Genomic DNA, 22,992 nt, shown 5'->3' on the forward strand with positions numbered 1-22,992 from the left:
GGGACGGAGAGCAAAACGTCGTTGGGGTAAAAAATCAGGTCGTAGCCGGAGACAAACGGGGAAATCAGGAACGGACGGGTGGGAAATGGATGCAAAAAGCAGGGCCGACGGGAGTCTGAGTCAAAGTGCTTGCCTTGTAGAAACAGAGGTTCGCTGACGAACTGACAACAGGCGAGTGAAGGGACTTAGCTTAAAAAGGACGGGGAACCAATCAGGTAGCCCGCAGCGGCTGGCACCAAACGAGCGAGCACAGGTGAAAGTCATGAATAATCATGATATCCCCAAAAGATTTCCTACCTGAATTTCAGATATAATTTAGCATATAGCCAGTCAGATGCCATCCGATTAGACAGGCGGACATGCTGGGTGATGATGGAAATACTTGGAAGAAAATGTTATCTTTAGTACAAAATGATGCTGATGTAAATGTAGGGTTATTTGTTCGTCTCTTTTTATGTAAACGATTGGGATTTCTCCTGAAAAACAATGTTTTCTTTTGCATTTTGATAATCACCTTCATGTAAACATAGCCAATGTTTGGCAGGAAATGTAGCACCCAACCGGTTTTCTTTGCATCAAATTTGAGGAGTATGAAAAGAGTCAAACTCCGGGAGTTGTATATCGCCGTCAATGAGCAGATCTGTCCCTAAATAACTCCCAAACAAGATGTGGACGGGATCTAACACTGGCGCCTGAGAAAACATACGCAGGCAAGGCCAACTCACACGTGTCACCCACCACGACACATTTTGACGGCTTAACAGAAAGCTTTCCCTTTCCCGGCCCGACTGACGTGGGAACAACGATGACACCGGGAAAGGGAAATGCGCAAAGACACTTTTGGCTTCCTGATGTTCGGCCACGTGCCCGTCTGGTGATTCAGCTTGCCGTCAAAATGCATGAGCGTGAAATGATTTATGCAGAAGAGCTTGCATGGCAACCCCCCACAGATCCCGCTCCTTGCCACGTGACAAGTTGGCACCCCGGTGGAAAGCGCTTTACTAGATTATGAATCATGGCAACTGCGGGAGTCCAATTGCTCGTCGTCTTTTGCTTTGATTTAAAATTCATATTCCATCACAACACCTTGTGCACGCGCCATTTACAATCCGGTCTCTTTCTGGCGGCACACACTGACACACATATGCTCCATGATCAAGTCTCTTCGCTCCCTCAACGCTTGACTCATTTTCCTTCCGGAATCTCTGTGTTTTCTGAGAAAGGAACCCAACCGAGGAAATTATGGATAACGCATTTTGCCAGCCAGGAACTTTATTAATGATATTGAAATTGTTCAGTTTTACTAAAATGAGTCCATGACTTGTGCCCTGACGTAGTAACTTAATTTAGTGTTTAACATTGACTACATTTACATGTGTAACACAATTATTAACGTTGGGTCGGAATTCCGTTTTGTAATGTCAAAGAAAATGATGAGACTATGTTGGATCATATGAACTGAATACTATGCTTTAATTCAATTACTCAGTTATCTGATCACACCGGGGAGTAGCCTTTGTTATCTGGCATGTGGGGTAGTGGGACGTTATCTCCCATTTACACATCAAAGGTCACCTTGACAACTTCCTCCAAAGGACCCGGCAAGACCGGAACCATGAGCTAGGGAGCCAGAAAAACTCCAATTCAGTTTAAAAGACGCCAGCAAACTGACAAGAAGCAAAAAAGATTTCCGTGGAGCCGGCTTCACAAGCAGCACAGTATCAAATCCTGGCCCAAACGCAACCAAAAAGATTCTGACCCAGTCCCAGCTTAACAAGAACCTTAGTGCCAGCGCCCGAGCCTGACCGAGATAGCAGCCAACCCAGTGGGACACAGCCAGGGACCTCAAAGAATCCTCAGCCACCCACAGACAGCTTCAAAGCTCTGAACTCTGTAGTCCACGTCCCGATTGGGTTTCCAGCCTTGAGAGTGGGAGGTAGGGGGAGAATAGTAATAAAATCTTCATATAAGCTATAAAAAGATGATTACAATATCCTCAAGTTTGCGTCATCTTTTGTCTCAAGTCAACTCATGTTTATCTGTATAGCCCTTAATCACAAGGTGTCTCAATGGACTGCATAGACCACAAATTTTTGCAAACTACAGACTATTATTACACCATCCCCTGATCTAAAACCTATATGAGGGCAAGGACAAACTCAAATACCTCAGCGTGAGGAAAACGGAGAAACCTTGAGAAGGGACCACACATGAGGTAATCCCCCTTCCAGAATAACCAGGCTGTAATGGATGTTGCATTAACAAACAATAAAATAAAAAATAGAATATAAATAATTAAAGTGTGATATAAGCTAAACATAAAATCGAAAGGATGACCAGGTTGCAATGGGTGTAGTATTAACAAAACAATACACAGACATTGTCAACATGAAATATGGTCATTCATAAGCTAAGCGTTCTTTTTTCAGGTTTAGAAAATATTTCTTTTTTGTCGTTATTTACACCTAAAATTATTTGGACTCGCCATAAGTGTGGTTTAAGCCTATATTTAAACAGTTCCACTGAGGTTGCAGATCGAATGGCAGATGGCAGATCATTCCACAGCACCGGGACCTGAATGGAGAACACTCGCGAACTGGCGGATCTCCTCTTGGCTCTTGGGATCACTAGTACACCAGCATTTTCAGAGCGAAGGGTCGGGACAGGAACATAGCGGAAAATTAAATCTGAAATATATCAGGAAGCAATACAGGCATGATTTTGTACAATACTTTTTGTCGCTGATAGGGATTTCCAGGCTTCTCTGACTTCATGTGTCTTATCCCAATGTTTATTAGTCTCACTTTTAATAATCATTAAAATGAAAAAAATCCTACATTTGACCTGCCACAGGCAAACTCCTTCCAAGGGCGATGGAAAGCCGCTTAACAGAAGCTGCTCAGATTCTTACGTAAGCACAGTTTAGGGCTGGAGTGGGAGACTTTCTATCAAACTTGAGGGGGATTGACAATTTGGCATAAAGCAAAGAGGCAGAAGCTGCCAAATTTCATCTCAAAGGAGCCCTCTCTTGATTCAAAAATACATTTTTTCTTTAGCCTCATTGATGCTTTCTCGCTTGCCGCAAATTTAATCGGCCTGGTGTCTTCCCTTCGCTCGCATGAGCTGTCAGAAAAAAATATGACTACTGTCATCCCTTGCTACTCTGCACTCCCTTCTTTGCAGCCTCAGGGTTGAAAATTATTCGTTTAAAAATTTGTGTGGTCACAATCCAATACCCCCAGTCGACCATTGCTGAGATCAGAGGCAGAGAAACCAAATTTATGTCGGGCTTGGCCGCTCATTTTTTCCCGTTCCTTCATTCTAAAATAAACTGCACCCTTGCAGCAATGATGCATCATCCCCAGGTACCTGTTGCTGCAAGAAAGGGCCGGCAGAACGCACATTTGTCAAGCCAGGCAGCTCTTTTTTGCCGTTACTTCCATCTAAAATGAACAGCACTTGTGCTGCTGCGATCCCTTATCCTCAATCGCATATTCCTGCAAGTGGAGTCTGGCAGAGTGAATTTTTGTTAGGCGTGGACGCTCTTTTTGTGCCGTTATTTCCACCACAAATAAAAAGCGTTTGTGCGTCCGTGAACCGTTATCCCCACTAGTATTTTGCCGCAAGTGGGGATTGTCAGAGTGTTCTTTTGTCAGGTCTGGCAGCCCTTTTAAGCTATTATATTGGCCTAGAATGAACAGCGCTCGTAAGGCCAACATCCATTATCCACAATTGTATGGTGCTGAAAGTGGAGATTGGCACAGAGTACTTTTTTCAGGTCGGCAAATCTTTTTTTTTTCAACGGTTATTCCCACCTAAAAGTAATTGGACTCGTGTGACCACGCTCCATTATCCCCAATTGCATATTGCTGCAAGCAGGGACCGGCAGAGCGCACTTTTTTAATGCCTGGCGAATGTTTTTTAAATTCTGTTATTTCCACCTAAAATGAATGGGACTCATGCGACTACGATCCATTATTCCCAATCGCATATCGCTGCAAGTGGGGACCGGCAGAGCGTGCTTTTGTCAGGCCTGGCAAATCTTTTTTTTGCCGATTTCCGCCTAAAATAACTTGCACCCGTGTCGCCGCTATCCATCTGGGGTATTCTGGTCCCCTGTAACTGCAATTCATAAGAAATTACAGTATTCATTACTGGAACCCAGCGGACTCCCATTATAAACCGGGAGGTAGATAATTGTCATTTGTTTGTGGTGATTGATGCAGCAAACTTAGCTCCTTCCAGATCAATCTATAATCTGCTGCGGTGACGGAATCGGCACTGGTAGGCAATCTACACTCGTCTTCAAGCACTTTATTCTTCTTTGTTTTATTTTGTTGATTCAGGTGGTGGATCTTTACTGGGGCGTAGACCCGGAGGAATGGGACAGTCCAGAACTGCAGCGTCTCCGAATGAAGCTTCTGGAGGACTGTCTGAAGACATCGGCGGGACCGTGCTTTGTTGTGAGTAGCTACAAAACCTCAAATGAGTCGTGTGACGGCAACTGCAATTTTTATGTTGAGCAAATGGGCAAAAGGGGACGAGGAGAAGGACAAAGATGGCAGGTAGAGTAATGGATGCTGAATTATTCAAAAAGAACGGATCTTTTTCTGGAGGTGCGATGGAGAAGTGATGCATTATGAGAGGGAAGGTATTCCGGCTTTCTTGAAAACTTAAGCTTCTTTCCCTGACTGACTTTTGTCTCTATTTGCAGTTTGTAATTGCTTAACGACATTTCATTGCCAAATGTTAGGTGACGTCCCTCGTGAACCCGATTCCAACGGAATTGAATCATTTCACTTGGGATTGGAGCTGTAATAATAATGGGGACATCATGGTATCACAGCAGCAAGATTTCCTGCAGTTTCTTTTTATATAGTACGATTTGGGCACTGCACTGGTTAAGATTGTCTTTGAATATGCCAGAAAGTATTATTTGAACACAGCCAAAAAAATACAGTATTGGCTTTTGTCCAACTTCAGAAAAAAGTACCGTTGCACAGTAATACCTCGGTAATCAAACAAGTCTATACTGTATTTAAACCAATCGGTGTCCAATTTGAGTCTATTTAACCCTAATCTTTATTTATTTAACCCAACACTCTAAAACAGTGCTTCTTAACTGGTCTGACTTCAAGACCTACCTTTCCGCCCTAATGACAAGCTGCGACCCAAACAAGAAAAATAATCAATCTCTCAAATGTATTCAATGAAAGGATTCTGCAGTTTAAAATAAAAAACAAAATGATCAGCAAACCGACTTCAGGTACCATATACTCGCGTATAAGCCTGCATCACAAATAAGCGACCCCCTACAACTGGTTTGAATGTGCTACGTACTAAAAGAAATTCAAAAAAGTATTCAAGCCACTTCCTAAATATTTGCATCTATTTAATTATGTAGTTAATAAAGATTAAAAGCTAAATGTTTAACATTTAGCAGCGCTTCATAGACAGGTTTCCCTCTTTGACTCAATTATCACTAACTTTCTTGGGACCCATTATTTTCGCCTAAAAAGGGAAATAAAAACCAACAAAATCACAATAATAAGAGATGTGGTCCCTCTCAAACGCACTGAGTGACTGAAGAGATTGAAAAGTAGGTAGGGCAGGTCATTATCGCCTTTTAAGTCAAGTCAAGTCAAATTTATTTGTACAGCCCTTTGTCACAAGAAGTCTCAAAGGGCTGCACAGACCACAGACTAACAGACTACAGACATGACAAGCACCCATTTGATAGCGGTTTGTTGATTTTTTAATCCCTTAACAACTAGGGTTAAGGAGGTTGATTGACCCTTGTTTTTCTTTTTCTTCTTAGCCTTTTTTTCCCCAAGGCAAAAGGTAGCGACCCGCTAAAAACGGGTACACGACCCACTTTTGGGTCCCGACACACCAGTTGAGAAACACTGCTCTAAAACACTTGGGTGAAATACGGGACGAAGTCAATTCAATTTGACCCCTTTTACTTGGTCGTTTGAACATTTTTTTTTTTAAATGGCCTAGGATGGTTAGAATAAAATTATATGTTTTTGGAGGGATTTTATTTTAAACCAAAATAATATTTTTTTTAAGAATTCTCCGAGATAGGAAAAAAATAAAACCTGACACAATTCTTTGCGGTTTGCAAAACAACACAGGACCTTGGGTCAAATCAAGCCAAGTACTGAGTCAGTCCATTCTTGACCTAAACTTGGGTTATTAGTATTTTTAGAGTAAAACCCTCGTGCTAACAAATTCTATCACATAAACAAATTTGCAGGTAACCTCGCTTGTGTTTAAATGTTACCATACCTGACCATTACCAAGGAATCTCTCCTTTTCATAAAGAGCTATTAGATGTATTTTACGGGCAAACACTACAATGTCTCCTCACTCCTGCCCATGACACACCCTCAGGAAGCTTTTGTCAAATCTATCAATAAAGAAGGTTTCCATGGTGATTGCAAGGGTTGGCATGGTGATTGTAAGCATGACAATGAGCCACAATTCTCTTTTCCACTTCTTTTTCATCTCTCCAACATTCTCCCCGTAGTAGAAAAAAACAAACTTAATAAACGCCTCAAGGATGCGTTTCAGGTTGTTTTTTGTTTTTTTTTACCCAGTGAAAGAAGATAGTTGGGGAAGGAGTAACCTTGGATTTTTCTTTACTCTTAGCTCCTACACTCTCATTATGTTTGTGTGAGCACAGTGAGGTAAGGCAAATATGATCGTTTTGTCCTGGAGGTGATACGCCTGCTGTGGAAAAATCGAAAGTAAAAGCGCTCAATAGAAAATTGAGTGGGATCTCGTGTTTTTCTGCTCCAGATCACATATAAGATGAATAAATACTATTTGATGAAGCAAGGAATTGTTTCTTTTTTAATTGGTTTCCCTGGCAAGCTAATGAGGTGCAGGGTAGCTTTGGCATTTTCTCGTGCTTTTTGTCAGAGTTATGCTCTGAATTTCCTGGGGCTTATTTGTTTGTAATGAACGAAATAGGATACAAATCAATATCATCGAGGAGGCTGTTGAAATCCGGCTTTAATCGACGCAATTCCTGCATCTGCTCAAGCTGATATCACCAAGGCAACCAGCACAAGCCTGACCTGTCAAGGTTCCCAGGCATCACCAGCAGTTTTCCAGTCTCTTGACTTTGGTGTCTTCCCTCCATTGTCCCCCGGAGATCACCCAGTCGTGTCAGGGAAAGCTTCATTTATTTCTTAGGTTGTCCTTGAATGTGCTCAATGAAGCATATCAAGGAGTGGCCTGGACCGTTTAAAAAGATATAGAATAAGCCGTCACTCAAAAGTGTGCAATGAAGCAGCTACAGTGTTAACTTATTGCATTCCACGATGTCCAGATAAATTAAGGGCTTGTATCACGATGATGAATATGGAGTTGGTGTGCTAAATTTTATAACTAATGGGCCTACACATTTCCCCTCACAAATCCACGTTTCCATATTTAACAGCAATACTAGGCCAAGCTCCATTTTTTCCCTCACATAAGGCAGTTATTAGTTGAAGCACCATTAAGATTGATTTGTCTCACTGACCCCCTTCCTGTCCTTCTGCCGTCCTTCAGGGTTTGGTGGGAGAAAAGTACGGAGGTATCCGAGTGCCAGGGGAAGTGGAATCGGCAGAGTTTGAGATGATCTTGGACGCAGCGGTAGAGGCCGGGCTGGACACACACATCTTGGACGAGTGGTACTGCAGGGACGAAAATTCTGTGCCACCCGCATACTACCTCAAACCCAAAGCCCAAATGCTAAAGAACTACCAGAATTCAGTGAGTGGAGGTTCAGCATTGATAGTAAAGTGCATTTTCTAAACATTTGTGTACTTCCAATGTTAAGAAGTTGTGATTGTGAACCAAAACTGAACAGTGAAGTTGATATTTCCTTTCCTTTCTTGTCATCCAATTTAGATGGAGTCCAGCAGTGCAACCAAAACGAAGAATGACAAGGCCTGGAGGAAAGTGTCGGAGGAGATCAAGCGGATCTTCCGTACGGCGGTTCTGCAACTGCAAGAAAAAGGGACCATGCCGAGCGCTCAGGCCAAGAAATTTCTTTGCTCTGGTTAGTTTCTGCTTTGGCCATTTTATATTTAGAAAGGCGCTTTACTCCTGAATAGTCTCTTTACATTCAGTTTTTTGTGCCTCCTCTTTGCCTTAGAAACTTGTGTCTATTGAATTTAATTAGACAGCTACTGTGTGAAAAAAGATCACACAAGAGAGGCTGGCAGAATTTCAGTCAGTAGGATGTATGAAGAAGAGCCTATTTTACATTTCATTTGGTGCCTTCATCTTTGGCTTTTCTTAAGTGAGGCTCAAGGGATCAATGTAATCACTGGCAAAAAGGGTTACTAAAGCTTTTCAGATAATCTCTTGAACGAACACTTTTAGACTCGTATCTGATGATGTAGAGCGGTATACTTAAGATAAGCGTTCTCTAATGATGGACCTTTGGGAAAATGGTATTTTGAAGTCGCTTCATGCAATATTTCATAAATGTTTGCTTTTGTTATCTTCTACTTCCAGCCTTGGAGGATGAACTAGACTTTGCCCTCGGAAAACAAACGCCTGCCTTTCTCAGGAAATGCGTCTGCTACATTCGAAAGATCTCAAACTTTGATCGCTTCGCAAAACTTCCAGAGATGACCCGCTACATGGACACTGTGGCAAGCGGCGACCGCATCATGCGCAACCAAGAAGCCCACGAGCGCCTGCTAAAGGTGCGGGACGAGTTCATACCGACTGTAGTGGCTGCATCCAACCTGCGCGTTTATTCCTCAGTCACGCACTGCGACATGAAACTAGGCTACTCCCAGGAAGTGGAGAGTAATTATGTGGAGGGACTATGTAAGCAGTTCTATGAGGACATGGTGGATATTATTCAGGCCACGGTCCAGCAGAACTTTGACACGGAGACGGACCCGCTGTATGATGAGATCCTGCAGCATCTGTCCTTGTGTAAATCCTACGCAGCGCTGCACGAGTACAAGACCGAGTCCTTGGATTATGTGCAGGAGTATCTTTTGCCGTCCAAGGGAAGTAGGATGAATCCGCTCGTAGTGCATGGAGGACCCTGCACAGGAAAGACATTGCTACTTGCTGAGGTTGCCAAACAGGTGAAATAATTTCTGCATGATTTTCACAAAATATAAAGTGCTAAATAAAAATTCAACATTTTTCAAACTCACTTTCAGGCCTACACATGGCTGCAGAATGAAACGAGCCCCGAAACAGATCCCGTGGTCATTGTCCGTTTCATTGGCTCCAGTCAAGCCTCCACAGACTTGCGCAACCTTCTCCAAAGTATCTGCGAACAGATTGCAATAAACTACCGCTGCTTGATTCACTTTTTGCCTAACAAAATCCAGGAAATGAAAGAACTTTTAACAAATCTACTCGCAGAATCCTCCTTCCACAGACCTTTGGTCATCATCCTGGACGCCCTGGAACAGTTGTCAGAAGCCGACGAAGCTCGCAAGCTGTGGTGGCTGCCAATTCAACTCCCCCGGACCGTTCGCATCGTGGTTTCAACGTTGCCCAATAAACATGGGATCTTGCAGAAGCTTCGACACATGATTCACGATGAGGACAATTATGTAGAGTTAATACAAAGGGACCGCAAGGTCTGCAGCCAGACTTTAAAGCAGCAATTACTTATGGTCAAGAGAAAGGTGACTTCGGGCCAACAAATCTATGTCAATGAGGCTCTAGCAAAGTGTACATTGCCTATGTTTGTTAACTTGATCTACAGAGAGGTAGTTAACTGGAGGTCTCACAAAGATGTGGATGAAAAATCCTTGTGTTCCACAGTACATGAAAGTATAGAGCAGTTGTTTTATTCAGTAGAGAACAAGTTGGGCCAACGATTTGTCTTTAGAGCGTTAGGGTATATTACCATGGCCAAAGCAGGGTTAACTGAGGTTGAACTGGAAGACATTCTTTCTCTGGACAATATAGTCCTCGGTGATGTTATTGTGGCATCGTACCTAAAAAATCCTCTGAGGATTTCCTGTGACTTGGTAGCACGACTCAAAGAAGAATTAGAAGGGTATCTAGTGCAACGACAGGTGCGCAACGTCACGTTGATGGTCTGGGCCAACCGGCATCTGCATCTCATAGCTCAGAAGCTCTATTTGAGCAATGAGGAAGATGTTCATCAAATGCACAGCCTTCTGGCAGAGTACTTCTTGGGGGCTTGGTCAGGGGGGAGGAAGAAGATCTTCACATATGACAACAATCATTTTACATCCCAAAACATATCGCACCACAAAAATCCTCACCATCAACAAACCCACGAGAAAGCATCGTCTGACAAGTACTCGTATGACAGACAAACTCCTGAACAGCCTTGGGTCTTCCAGTGCAACCTTCTTGAGCCTGACATTTTCTTTGTCAACCACAGAAAGATGACAGAGTTGGTGTTTCACCTCACTAGAAGTGGTCGTACTGACGATCTCATGTTTGGTGTTATCATGAACTTCAGCTGGTTGTACACAATGATCAAGATTGGACAGTTTGAAAAGGCTTTAAATGATATTGACTTGGCTTACAGCTACAGCCAAGAAAAAGAGCTCAAATTCCTATCCACCACCCTCCGTAGCATCAAGGTAAAAGTATTGAAAAACCCAGCCTCTCTTTCTGCAGAACTGCAGCAAAGGCTTCTGCCAGTTGTCACTTCCCTGCCTAAGCTTAGACATCTCCTCCTGGAATGCGACAAGGATGGTCCCAAGTACTGCTCGATTGTGCCTCTTCACTCCTCAATGGATGTAACTTACAGTCCAGAGAGGCTACCTTTGAGCTCAAGCTACATGCACATTGTTGAGGTCTTGCCCACACTAGCACCAAACATAGTCCTCGTAGCACTTGAAGACGGGTCCGTCAGCACATGGGACGTCGAGAGTAGACAATTGCTGCGGCAAATCGACACAGCTCGATCTGTGGTGCTGGGAATCAGGTTGACCGCTGACGAGAAGTACCTTGTCGTGGCCACCACTAAAAACACGCTCCTTATCTATGATAATCATAAATCCTGCCTTTTATCAGAAGTGGAAATCAAAGGGTCCAAACACAGTGGCATCACCGGTGGGGTGGCCTTTATCAATGGCTTTACTTTGTCAACTCACCATGCTTTAGCCTGGCTTGAGGCCAGCAAAGATGTCAACGTCATTGACCTACTTTATGGCTGGCCTCTCTATCAGTTCCATTGCTGGTACGAGGTGACTTGTGTCCAGTGCTCACCAGACGGAATGTATGCCTTCTGTGGCCAGTACCTCAACACTGCAACCATCTTTCATCTGGGAAACGGGGACAAGTTGGCCACGGTCACCTCCGAGTTTTCCGGAGGGTTCGTTAAATCCATTCTTGTCTTAGACACCATCAACCAAATGGTGATGATTGACAATGAGGGGAGTCTGTCGGTATGGAACACCAAAGAGATCACCAATCCACGTCTCATGGAGGACTACGATTGCAGGGGAGATGACAGCGAAGTTGTGAGCATTGAACTTTCCGAAGACCAGCGCTCTATCTTGCTTTGCAAGGCCAGAAGTATCGAAGTCCTAGACACCAAGGTATGGAAAATGGTGGAGAAATTTAAAGCAAAACGTAGTGAGCGTTTTGTTGCTGCGGTCCTTTCCAAGAACGGACAAAGTATCGTTGCCTCGATGGAGAACACCTCTTCCATCTTTGTGTGGAGGAGAGACAGCGGGCAATGCATGGCAAGCCTGATCGAGATCTCCGGAGCTATCGTTAAACTAATCAAATCGGTCCATCATAACCTTCTCCTTTCTGTCGCCAGCAGTGGAGTCCTGTCAGTCTGGGACATCGACATCATCACAGCAATGTCCAACATTGACAAAACTGGCAAGAAGATACAGACGCTGCAGTTGTCCGGCAGAGAGGATTATGTGTTTACAATGGATGGTTCTGAAGCGGTTCACAAGTGGAACTTCAGCACTGGATTTATAGAAACTGTCTTCAAGCATGAAGGTGTCGTGGAAAACTGTGTGCTAACTTCCTCAGGGGATCTAATGGTAACTTCTGATGACAAGTGCAGCCAGTACATCTGGCAAACTAGCACAGGGGAGAACATTTTTCGCATCAACGGACAGAGAATATCCCAGCTGCTCATCACCCACAATGACCAGTTTGTTGTATCGCTTTGCGAACAAAATGCCTCAAGAGTCTGGAGACTCGCTACAGGACACAAAGTTTGCAACATCCTAGTCACACTTCAAAACGCTCTGATCACCACAGCCAACACATTTCTGGTGGGCACCTCCAAAAATAAGCTACTCGCCGTCAGTTTGTGGTCGGGTAGCGTCTCCAAAAAGTTTGTGTGTGACGATGGGATCAGCATCGTCAACTTCAAACTCATTCCCGACTTACCTGACTGCGTTGTGTTTATAACGTCTACAGAGACGGTTTTCATCTGGAGCGTGGCGGACGAGGTTGTTTGCAGGCGGGTCCAGCTGCCGGGTAACTTCCTTAAAAATTTAGAGGACTTTCAGATCTCCCCCAATGGAAAACAAGGAATTGTGTCGAAAGGTGATGAGAACATCAACGTGCTGGACTTACACAGCGGAAAGCTGAGGCTCGTCCATGCTGCCGGTATCATATGGCGCCAAAAATTATCACGAGACGGACGTTATCTGGTCTATGTCTGCTTCCGTAACTGCGACGAGGACGACGACGCCGGCGTGGTGTCCAATTTGATTGTGATGCGACTCGCCGACGGCAAGAGTATCGGCACCTGCTCTTTGTACAAGACACCCACTTTCCTCTCGCTCTCCCAGAGAGCCTTGAACATCATCATTGGCTTTGAGGACGGCAGCATCGGCACGTACACCGTGGTGGACCGCGTAGACGCCGCCCTCAAGATCAAGATCGCCACATCCAACAGCCGACAGATCGTCAACAACGCCTCCCAGAAAGTCCGTCCCAAATGTGGCAATCATTCCTTTAAAACCGTCGCTGACTGCACTTGGAGGGAGTCAACGGAGGTTTTCTCCAGGGACAGCCCCATCAATGTGTCGGACTCCGGTGAAGGTGAGTCGACGACGCCTACAAAAAAGACGGAGCTGCTGCAGTGAGAAAAAGAAGAGTGGAGATGTGTGACCAAGTTTACAATCTCTGGAGGTTTGTAGTTGACTCTTGTTTACAGCCACGTGATTCAGCTGCAAATGTCAGGCGTCTGACTATCGATCTATTTAGTTGGACTCTTTTTCTTGGTTTGACATTTAGACGTTCGGCATAAGTAAGGAAACATTCTTTGAGACGTGAGTTTGCCATTATGTGTCCTTTTAGCATTTGAAGAACAAACAATTTCATTGTCTTTTTGTCAGAACACTGTCAAAGCCACTCCAGTCATCTTTGCCACTTCGTTCATTTCCTCTGTCTACATTTATGCCATAATGTTTTGCATTTTTATTTTGTTTACATCCGATGTGTACAAAAACACACACGTGTACATGTCTGTTGTTGGCTGCTGCAATTTGTGCAACTATTTCAAATGTTAAGTTGTGCTTAATGCAATCAAAGTGAGTGCCTGGAATTTCTAAATGTCCTATATGTGCAGACTACAAGCGTTATGAAAATGCAGGGAATTTGTAAACGCAGTACAAGAAAAAACGCAAGCTGCAGGATGCGTTGCTCTTTGTAACAACAGATGTGGAACGTTTACTGTAAATTGGTGGTTCTTTTATTGTGTTTTTAAACAGAAACACAACAAAAAAGCAGTAAGTGTAGCATAACACAGTTTGAAGTGACGCCTTAATTAGTGTACTTGCTTTGGGGCTTGTGGAATATTGAAATGAAAAAAGGATAGTAAATAGTCGTCTGTTGTTTCACTGAAACAATTTGGCCATGTGCATATGTAATTAGAGTAGCTGTTTAGACACAAGCACTTTATTGGTGGATTGTGAGCAATGAGTACATTTATTGTAATAGGTGTTTTTAGCGTTGTCTTAAAACAATTTTGAAACTGAATTTGCCTACAAAAACCAACAGGATGTCCAGGTACATGTTGTACTTTAAAATGGAAGAGGTGGTATTTGTGGTAGATAATTGTTAGTCGTAGTTTTAGTATGACTGTAATCCCTCGCTACATGGCGCTTCCTACTTGACGGCCTCAGTTCCAAGCGGGTTGAAAAATATTCATTTAAAGGGACAGTGTGTAATAATTAGTGCCTCCCAGTGGTACAAAAACATTCAGAAAAAACAGTGATTTGAATACCAGGCACAAATACATAAACTATGATACCAAAGTTAATTTTCTTCTTCTTTTTTTTCAAATCAGAGGTTGAGAAATGTGTATTTCTTTTACACAGTGGAATCCCGCCTTAATTCGCCGCCATGTTTGTCAGGCAGGATGCCGCCACGCTGTGCTCTGTGGCACTGACCCTTGCTTGCACCAGACAACACAGTGACATCTAGTGGTCGAATATTACACATAGAGTCTTTAAAATTGGGAAAAAACATGTAACAGAATTTCACGCGTTGCTGCCTGTGTACTGGATGCACAATTGCAGACCCCATTTTTCTTAGTTCGGGCTGCATAAATAATCCATTATTCCTGATCGTGTATTGTTGCGAGGGGTGGCGGCATATAGCATAATGGCGAGCAGGGCCTGCCATTGCGCACTTTTGTCAGGCCTTGCAGTTTTTTTTTGCCCCTATATCCACCCAAAAGAAACTGCAATTCTTGTGGCTCTGATCTATTATCCCCAATCCCATATTGCTGTGAACGGGGACCTTGTTCTCCTGCTTAAAATTAACGGCACTGTTTCGGCTGGGTTCCATTATACTCAGCGTATGTTAACATTGAATTGGGGGGATCCATTCACAGATTTCCTTATATCGCGATAGGGTTCTGGTCTCCCTTAACTGCGATAAACAAGGGATTACGGTATAGAAAAAAATATAATATTTAATTCCAGACCGTTTTTGCAGTAAGGCCAATGTTGAAATGACAAATGCACAAGTTTTATGAGCGTCATTACGACAACGTGAGCTGGCAGAATGCACACTGGGGGACAAAAGAATTAGTGGCTCAGGTTACACTGAATGCAATGTTGACATAAGACAAGCATGAAAAGAATCCACACACACACTCCTTACCTTGACAGACATCTTAAAGGGCTAACAGAGTACATTTACACATTTTCATCTGGCCCTTGGATCCTTTTAAGCAAGATAGCATCAAGGATCAAGCTTTAAAATTTTAGAGTTCCTTGAAGAAATAGGGGACATAATAAAATCTTATGTGATTGCCAAAGTCCCTATGATAGTTTGGTTCATTTTGTTAAGTGATGGTGGTCATGTATTTATATTTTTGCCAAATTGTTTTAGTGTTGGACTGTGATTTTGTTTATGATAAAGGAAATGTGTTATTCTTGTTTTGTTTTGTTTTTTCAAAAGATGAAAAAGTTTAAGATGTCCTGCCCGATTATATTGGAATGCCAATTTAAGCGTATATTTGAATGTGGCCATACGGACGCTCGTAAACGATATTAACTGTATGTTAAAGTAACTTGAATGAATTTTAATAACTTCTCTGTTTGCAAGTCATAGTTGACATACTGGTGATGAATGTTTCTATGGTATTATTTGTATTTTCAGGATTGATTACCTGTTTAGAGATTTATATTTTCATAAATGTTGTACTTTGTTACAGAGTTGTAAACTGGAACTCAAACAGAAAAGAAAGAGATGTTCGAAGCAATATGAAACTAGTGTGTATGCATTGTTTTTGGAACATTTTAATTCAATAAAATGGATGCTTTTTTTGCCTCCCCTCTGTAATGTCAATTAGTGAGTAATGGGCATCAATCACCTCAAGCTCGCGCACGGATGCACACATTTTGTCATGTATTTTACTTGGGTTCGCGGTAAACTTATTCCTTAATCGCTTGGGTCTCGGGGCAACACTTCATGTACTCTACCATTATACATTCGAGCTCAGTACCAAAAAATGTTTTTCTCATATAAAGTCATGAAATTGAAGTGTACTGTGATGCATGGCAAAAGTTGGTCGGATGCACTCTGGAAGGAAGCTGGACATTCTAGCTGGAGATGAAAGAGGGTTTTGTTGACGCAAGTCAATTGAGTTGAAAGGAGAATTTGTTGTTAGTCAAAATGACCCCAGGAACATCGGAGGATCATCTTCCAGAAAAGTGTTGAGGGCTCGCTCTGGTCCAAGGCTTCTCCGGAACATATAGTAATATTAACGGCAACCCCTCCTGTGTGGTGTCCCCCAAAATCTGTTTCGGATTTCAAGGTACCCTTCCGCTTGGAGTCAGACAAAAAATGACACCTGTCATTGAAGGCACCAAGACTCTCCGACCAAACCTTCCATTTTGATTTGTAATTGTCACGCATATAAAAAAACAACTCAGTATTTTCATACTTTCCTATGCGTGCCATGATACCCAAATAATGAATAAAACATGAACCTTAACAACAAAATATATTCAAATGTACAGACAGAAAATAGGACAAAAACATAATGAAGATTACGATGTAAAACAATGTAAAAGCATTTACTTTACACTCGAACACTATTTGGAAATCACGCATCTGTCAACATATACGTTTCCCCGTATTTCATACGTTTTCTGATTATTTCAAATTATAGATGGCGTATAACAATTTTTTTACAGGAACAATTTTCTTGTTAGACTGAGCTCGTCTTGCCAATTTCAGCTCTATTCCAGATCTTCTCGGTCACTGGTAGCAGACGACAACTTGTAGATTGCTAGTATTGTCGTGGTAGTCTACATAACTTGTCTTGCTGTGATTAAATAGATGCTGCGTTGTGTGTGTAAGGTTTTGTCGCTTAAAAAGGGGAATTGCAATCATTAATTTGGAGAGCGAGCCATGGCGGTTGAGTGGTTCAATTCCAGCTACCGGCCTTCCCGTATAGAGATTGCATGTTTTCCCTGGGCCTGAGTAGGTTTCTTCCCATGTACCAGAAACGTACATGACAGGTTAAATGGCAGGTCCGGATTGTCCCTAGGTGTGAATGAGCGTGTGAATTGTCTGTCTCTGTGTGCCCTGCGACTGGCAGGCAACGGGTTCAGCGTTTCCCCTAACCATTACCTGAAGATGGCTGGGATAGGCTGCAACCCCAGTGAGGATAAGCGGGTCAGAAAATGGATAGATAGATAAATATGGGGAGCAATTAGTTGAAATTTACAGGTATGCCATCTTAGCCTTCTTCCACTCAATTACTGTTCTCATTACTCTTATCAATAATGTTCTTGGGACCAACCAAAGAAGGCACTAAACAACAATCAATTCTCAACACGTATTGTTAGACTGACAATCTCTCTCAGATTGAGACTAGCCAGCCAAGCAAGGGAAGCCCAGATCAGTGTTGTGCCCATTACAGTTACTAGATACTTCATTACGTTAAAGTAAATACTACAACCGAGGTATTACTGACACCCAAAAGTAGTGCGTTACTCTGAAATGAACTATCTGGTTACAAATGACCGAATATACACGCATCAGGCTGACCTCGAAAAACTTCTTAAAAATAACTGAATAATAAAAGAACTACAAGAAAACGTGTTCAACAACCTATGGAAGAAGAGAAGCCTTCATATTTCTGAGCTTGTGCATTCTTTAGAGCTTGCAAACTAACATCCGAAACTCCTTCATATCCATTTTGTCTTCAACGATTTCCATCTCCATTTCTGGGTACTGTCCAAGACATTTTTTTTCTTTCGGCATGATGAATTGCAGAAATAATTGTAGATAAAAATATCAAAATTTCGCACTCTTTTACTTTAAATTATGTGCTTCCGTTTTCCCCGTTGGTTTTGTTGTTCTTGAATAGGCCACGCCCCCTCCCCAAGTGCTGCTCACCAATCGCTACTGGTGACACACAACCAAATATAAGCATATTAACTGCCCCATGATTTTGTTTTTTTATTTTACAGTTGTAAATACAGCTTGGATGCGGTAGTATATTCAGTATGAAAGAATATCAGAATGTCAGTAGGGGAGAAATGTGCGTACCTGAGACGACACTACCGTAACTGTATTCGGTATTTTGTAGGTAGATATAATAAGCCCACCCTCCGTTCAAGTTGTTTGCAGTGTTGTGTTGCTGGCTGAGTTTATTTTGATTTTAATATTGGACAAATGCAAAGGAGTTTTCATAGGATGTTCATCGTTTTGTCGACAACATTGTTGTTGCTATTTGCCAATTATGTTGCTGTTCTCTGAATCTTACACCCCTAAGGGCTGATCTTTTTTATGTAACCATAAATATTTAATAAAAAGAAGGGTCTCATAGGAGGCCTTGAGAAAGGGATAGAATTCTCTTATATGAAAGCTTCTCGGACCTCCTTACATCTTTAAAATCAATTGACGTCTTCTGGCCTTAGTTTGAGTGCTTACTAACTTCATTAGTGAAAAACAACTCGTCTAAGCACGGAAGACTAAGTAATATATCACTTGCTTTTCAAAATTGCCGACTAACGTAGCTAGGGCTTTGTATTAGTAAGGTTTTAGCGATTCCGATTCCTTATCGATCCCTGCTTATCGATCCAATTCTTTATCGATTCTCTTAATGATTCTCACTGCGGAAAGATAGGTACTATGTGACTACACATATAGTACAAAACATTTTATTAATACAAAAACAATTTAAAGAGTGGTTGGACAAAGGGCCTCTGCTTTACCTGTAGCTGCACACTGGCTACCTGCAGCCTGATCCTGACTGCCAATCGGGTCATCTAAATTACATGTATAAAAAAACGTATTAAAAAGTGAGACTGGATACACAATGTGGCGCCAAATTAACCTCATGTCACGACTTAAAACGAAAACTAAAAGCTAAAGTTGATAGACAACCATTGGTAGGCTAGCTAGGTTGTTTGCCTGCTGTGGCTACACTATCCTCCTGTCTTTGAAGCACCTTAAACACGCTGCATTCTTTTGAGTTTAATGCCATGTTGTCCAGCCAGGTGTTTGAGCATGTTGGTAGTGTTACCCCCCCCTTTTCGCTGGCTTTTTTGCAAGTATGGCATATTCCTGCATCGTCTTTTGAAGTGAAACACGGCCACACGTTTGAACGTTTACTGCGAGCCAGTGAAATCTCTGCAGCTGATATGATTGGTCAAGCATCGACAATAAATAGCACGTGGAACGACGTCACCTGACCCTCCATTGGGATAAGTTTGTTTGCTATGTTAGCACCGCAGCCCGGGCTGGAACCGAAATGGAGTTTTACCACCAATTCCAAGGAATCGGTTAACTGCGGAACCGGTTCCAGATTAGAACCGGTTATCGATGCACAGCCCTAAACGTAGCATGTCATAACAACAGTTGAGTTACAAAATGTTATCAATTCTGCTTAACAGTACTTGTTACAGAGAACAGAAATTGTTCTTTTGTTACGTGTTATTTCTAACACTGGCCAAGAGGGTCTCATATCTCACCTGGCCATGAGTTAGACTGTCTTAAAGTCAAACTGTTTCCTAAAAATGACTCAAATCTCTCATCGAATACCAATCGGTTCGAATACAGAGGCGTTAGAGTACCAAGCTATCACCAAACACTGCAGTCAAAGCATCTGGGGCCTGGGCCATTAATTGCCCGTCTCCGCTCGACAACAACTACTGGACAAGCGTGGCGATTGCGTCTCCAAGGCTGACAAAGACTGTCATCAGAATTAGGCGATGCGTGTGGTTGGCACCTGTGCAAGGAGCCCCGCGCATTCACACGCTTGCCAACAAATGATTGGCCGACAAGACGCTCGGGGCTTTGCGCTGCCGTTTTGATTTCCCTGCGGTGTCACTCCGAGCCGATCCGTGTGTTTGTGTATTCCTGCGTGTGCGGCTCCCGTCTCCACGGCAACATCAGGTCCGCAGGCTCGGCCACGCCCTTCGATCTCGTGATGCTGAGATCACGTCTGTAGGGGGATGCCTGAATTTCTCGCCACAAACATTTGGCCCTGCAGCCTCTCGCTTTGCAGTTACCCCCGGCCTCATGTTTAGTCCTGCGCAGGTCACGCTTTGTTTCCCCACACAAGTTAGCGGAACCGTACCAAAACAGCTCTTTATTCTCTCAGAACCAAAATAACCTAGCCTTTGTCAGACGTGTTTACCGAGCCAAGACCCTTCTTTTGTCATCCCTGTTTTTTTCCATCTGGAACATGTATTCGTAGTAACAGGGAAGCCTCTGACTCACCAGGTTTCTGTTCCCTCCCACCTGGAAGAAACAGATAACCAAAGAAGACGTAATATTGCCCTGATGCTTGACTTCACACTAACCACACGATGCACAGCAAGGGTCTGGAACGTATAGTAAGGGTGGACTCTAAATCCGATCCAAGTAAACACAGATTAGTATCGATAAATACCGATCCATCGTGGATACTTTTAACTTGGAAATGTCATGATCAGTGAACAATTGAACCCCTACCTCCTTGAGTTAGCTTATAATCATGATAAACGCAGCACAAATACCTTTGGCATTATTTTATGAATTGAATAACTACATGACAAACTTTAAAGGGTCAGTGTGTATTGTGTAACACCTCCTAGTGGTAAAAAACAAAAAGAGAAAACAAAATTGATTTTAAATATCAGGCATGAAGATGGGTCAGGCCTTAAAAGGGGAAGAAGGGTGTGGAAAAAAATGTCGGCTTCATATGTGTAGAACGTGCACCCCTAGTTTTTGCTTAAAAAATTGGTAAATTATTTCGTTTGAATTTTTCTCAGCTCAAACTCAACATTGAAAGTGACATACATGCAGACATGATTGAAATCATTTGTTGACAACTATGAACACAATACCAACATAAAATTGACAACGTATTTCTTTAATGTCCTTCAAAGCCAGACAACACCTAAGAACTGTTTCCTTCGTCATGCTTTTTTGGTTTATTTTTATATTTTAGGATGACTTTCCACTTTTTACATTCTCTAACATTCTTCTCTGGTACCATGAAAAAAATACTGTGAAGCGACAAAATCTAATGTGAGTTACACACAAATAAATACAGTGCGCCTGCCCGTCAAACGACACTGATTTTAATTCAAACGCACCACCTCAAACGCCTGATTCACATTACTCCCTTCCTCCCTTCAAACCATTTCTCAGCGGATCAATACAGTTCACTAGGTCACCTTTTTTTACTTCAAAACTGTGAATTTCTCCTAAAGGTGAGATTTTTATGCCTTAATTATAAGCAAAAGTATATAAACTGTCTATAAACGTGCATTTTTACTTTAAATACTCATAGGTGCATTTATTTGATATACCATGAGCTGACATACATTTTGGCCATCATACTGCTACAGGTACCCAAAAACCTCAATAAGGCTGGCCAAAAAAATCAAAAGAAAAATGGTCAATTTTGGTCACTCTGAGTCTCCGTAGTTAGTATTCTTCCTTGAGCATTTTAAAACTAATTTTCTATTGCACTACACAGTACAGCAACATCTTGTGGTCAAATAATAGACATTGTCCCTTCAACAGTATAGAAAATTTGAAATAAATAGTTTTATAAGACAAGTAAAATACCTTCCCTGACACTATATTTTAATAAATGAAGTTAACAGTGCAATTAAAGTGTAAACACAAGTGATCCCATTCGAAAGTGATAACGTATGCATTATCTTACAATTCACTAACTGCATTATTAATTGCTAGTTAAAATGGTAGGACGGTATCAATATTTGGATCGATCCGCCCGCCCTTAACGTATGGATCGCAAGCAAATTATGGATCTTATCATGAGTACATCTGTCTCAGATGTAAAAGCAACAAATGCACTTATTTTCTCTACATCATTCCAGTTTAAGTACGTGAGAAGATGAAACAATAAAAAGTTACCCGTTTCGGATCCAGATTAGATAGGGCGAAGTTCCAACTACAGTTTGCAGACAGTGTTACACCAACTGATCCTGTTTTGGCTGTACGTCTCCATGGAATTCTGCATACGAAAGAACATTCAAAAATGTGAATCAACTGTTGACACACTTTATGATAAAAACCCACCAAACAAAATGTAAACACCCGAATATGCCGGCCAAGCACCCAAGACAATTTGATTGGGTGAGCGGTAGGGGTGGGTAGATCCTTGCATACATAGCACACTCCCCTAGATACACCTGTATCCTTCTTGTTTGCAGTACATTGTAACATTTTTACATATGAACTCTGCTCGCACCTTTTTATGAAACAATGTTTATGACAAAAATGACGGTCAAAATGAGCTTAAACCAATGTTTCCTCGAAGCTTCTTCAGGTCTAAGCAATGACATAAAGTCTGTTAGCTTCGCTTGGAATAATAGTAAGTATCCTCAATCCTGCTTGTGGCAACCAAATCATTATCAAACATGTCCAAAATGTGAGATCACATCAAGATACACTCTCCTGGATTTCCAGGTACACAAGTTCTTTAATAGAATGTTAATGAATTGTCTAATGTAATATCCATATGTCAGTGGGTATTACAACAACTATTAAATGAGTGTATTTTGTTACATAATACTAACATTTTGTGGATTTATTTAGGTGGTTGCACAATACAGATCTGTATTTAATCACAATTTTTAGTGGAAGTACAATGTTGGGAACAAGATCGACTGTCACATTCAAATAATTTGCTAATTATTTGAATGTAACACAAGAGCATTCAAAGAGACCCCCACATGGTGTACTTGTTTCCGTTTTTTTTCTTCGTATTTATATTTTACACCTTTCTCTCTACTTTTTTGCTTTATGTTTATTTCTCCTCCTTTTGATTGCCTCTTTTTCTTGAGTTTTATTTTCATTAGCACACATTTTAGTCACAGTACCAGCTAGAGTAGAGAGAAATGTGTTCACTTTTTTTCAGCTCAAACTAAGTTTTGAAAATGACAAACATTTTGAATTTGTAAGGCTACTCATCTATTTATATATTTCAGGATGACCAATTTACTTTCCATAGTGCCGTTCTCTTTATTTAATTCAGAATGACCGAATTACTTCCCACAATCCCCT

General features: G+C 42.0%; 1 protein-coding gene across 1 annotated transcript in view; it reads left to right on the forward strand.

Annotated features, from left to right (window-relative positions):
• nwd2 (NACHT and WD repeat domain containing 2) overlaps positions 1 to 15,787 on the forward strand; it is a 28,601-nt gene extending 12,814 nt beyond the window's left edge. The window contains exons 4-8 of the mRNA XM_088347790.1: positions 4,347 to 4,463; positions 7,564 to 7,767; positions 7,906 to 8,056; positions 8,518 to 9,107; positions 9,186 to 15,787. Of these exons, the coding sequence (XP_088203916.1) occupies positions 4,347 to 4,463; positions 7,564 to 7,767; positions 7,906 to 8,056; positions 8,518 to 9,107; positions 9,186 to 13,082 (4,959 nt within the window). The 3' untranslated portion in view covers positions 13,083 to 15,787. The remainder of the gene's footprint in view (positions 1 to 4,346; positions 4,464 to 7,563; positions 7,768 to 7,905; positions 8,057 to 8,517; positions 9,108 to 9,185) is intronic.
• The last annotated feature ends 7,205 nt before the right edge of the window (positions 15,788 to 22,992 follow it).

The sequence above is a fragment of the Urocampus carinirostris genome, chromosome 11, assembly GCF_059441175.1.
Source record: "Urocampus carinirostris isolate Australia breed hairy pipefish chromosome 11, RoL_Ucar_1.0, whole genome shotgun sequence".
Classification (NCBI taxonomy): Eukaryota; Metazoa; Chordata; class Actinopteri; order Syngnathiformes; family Syngnathidae; genus Urocampus; species Urocampus carinirostris.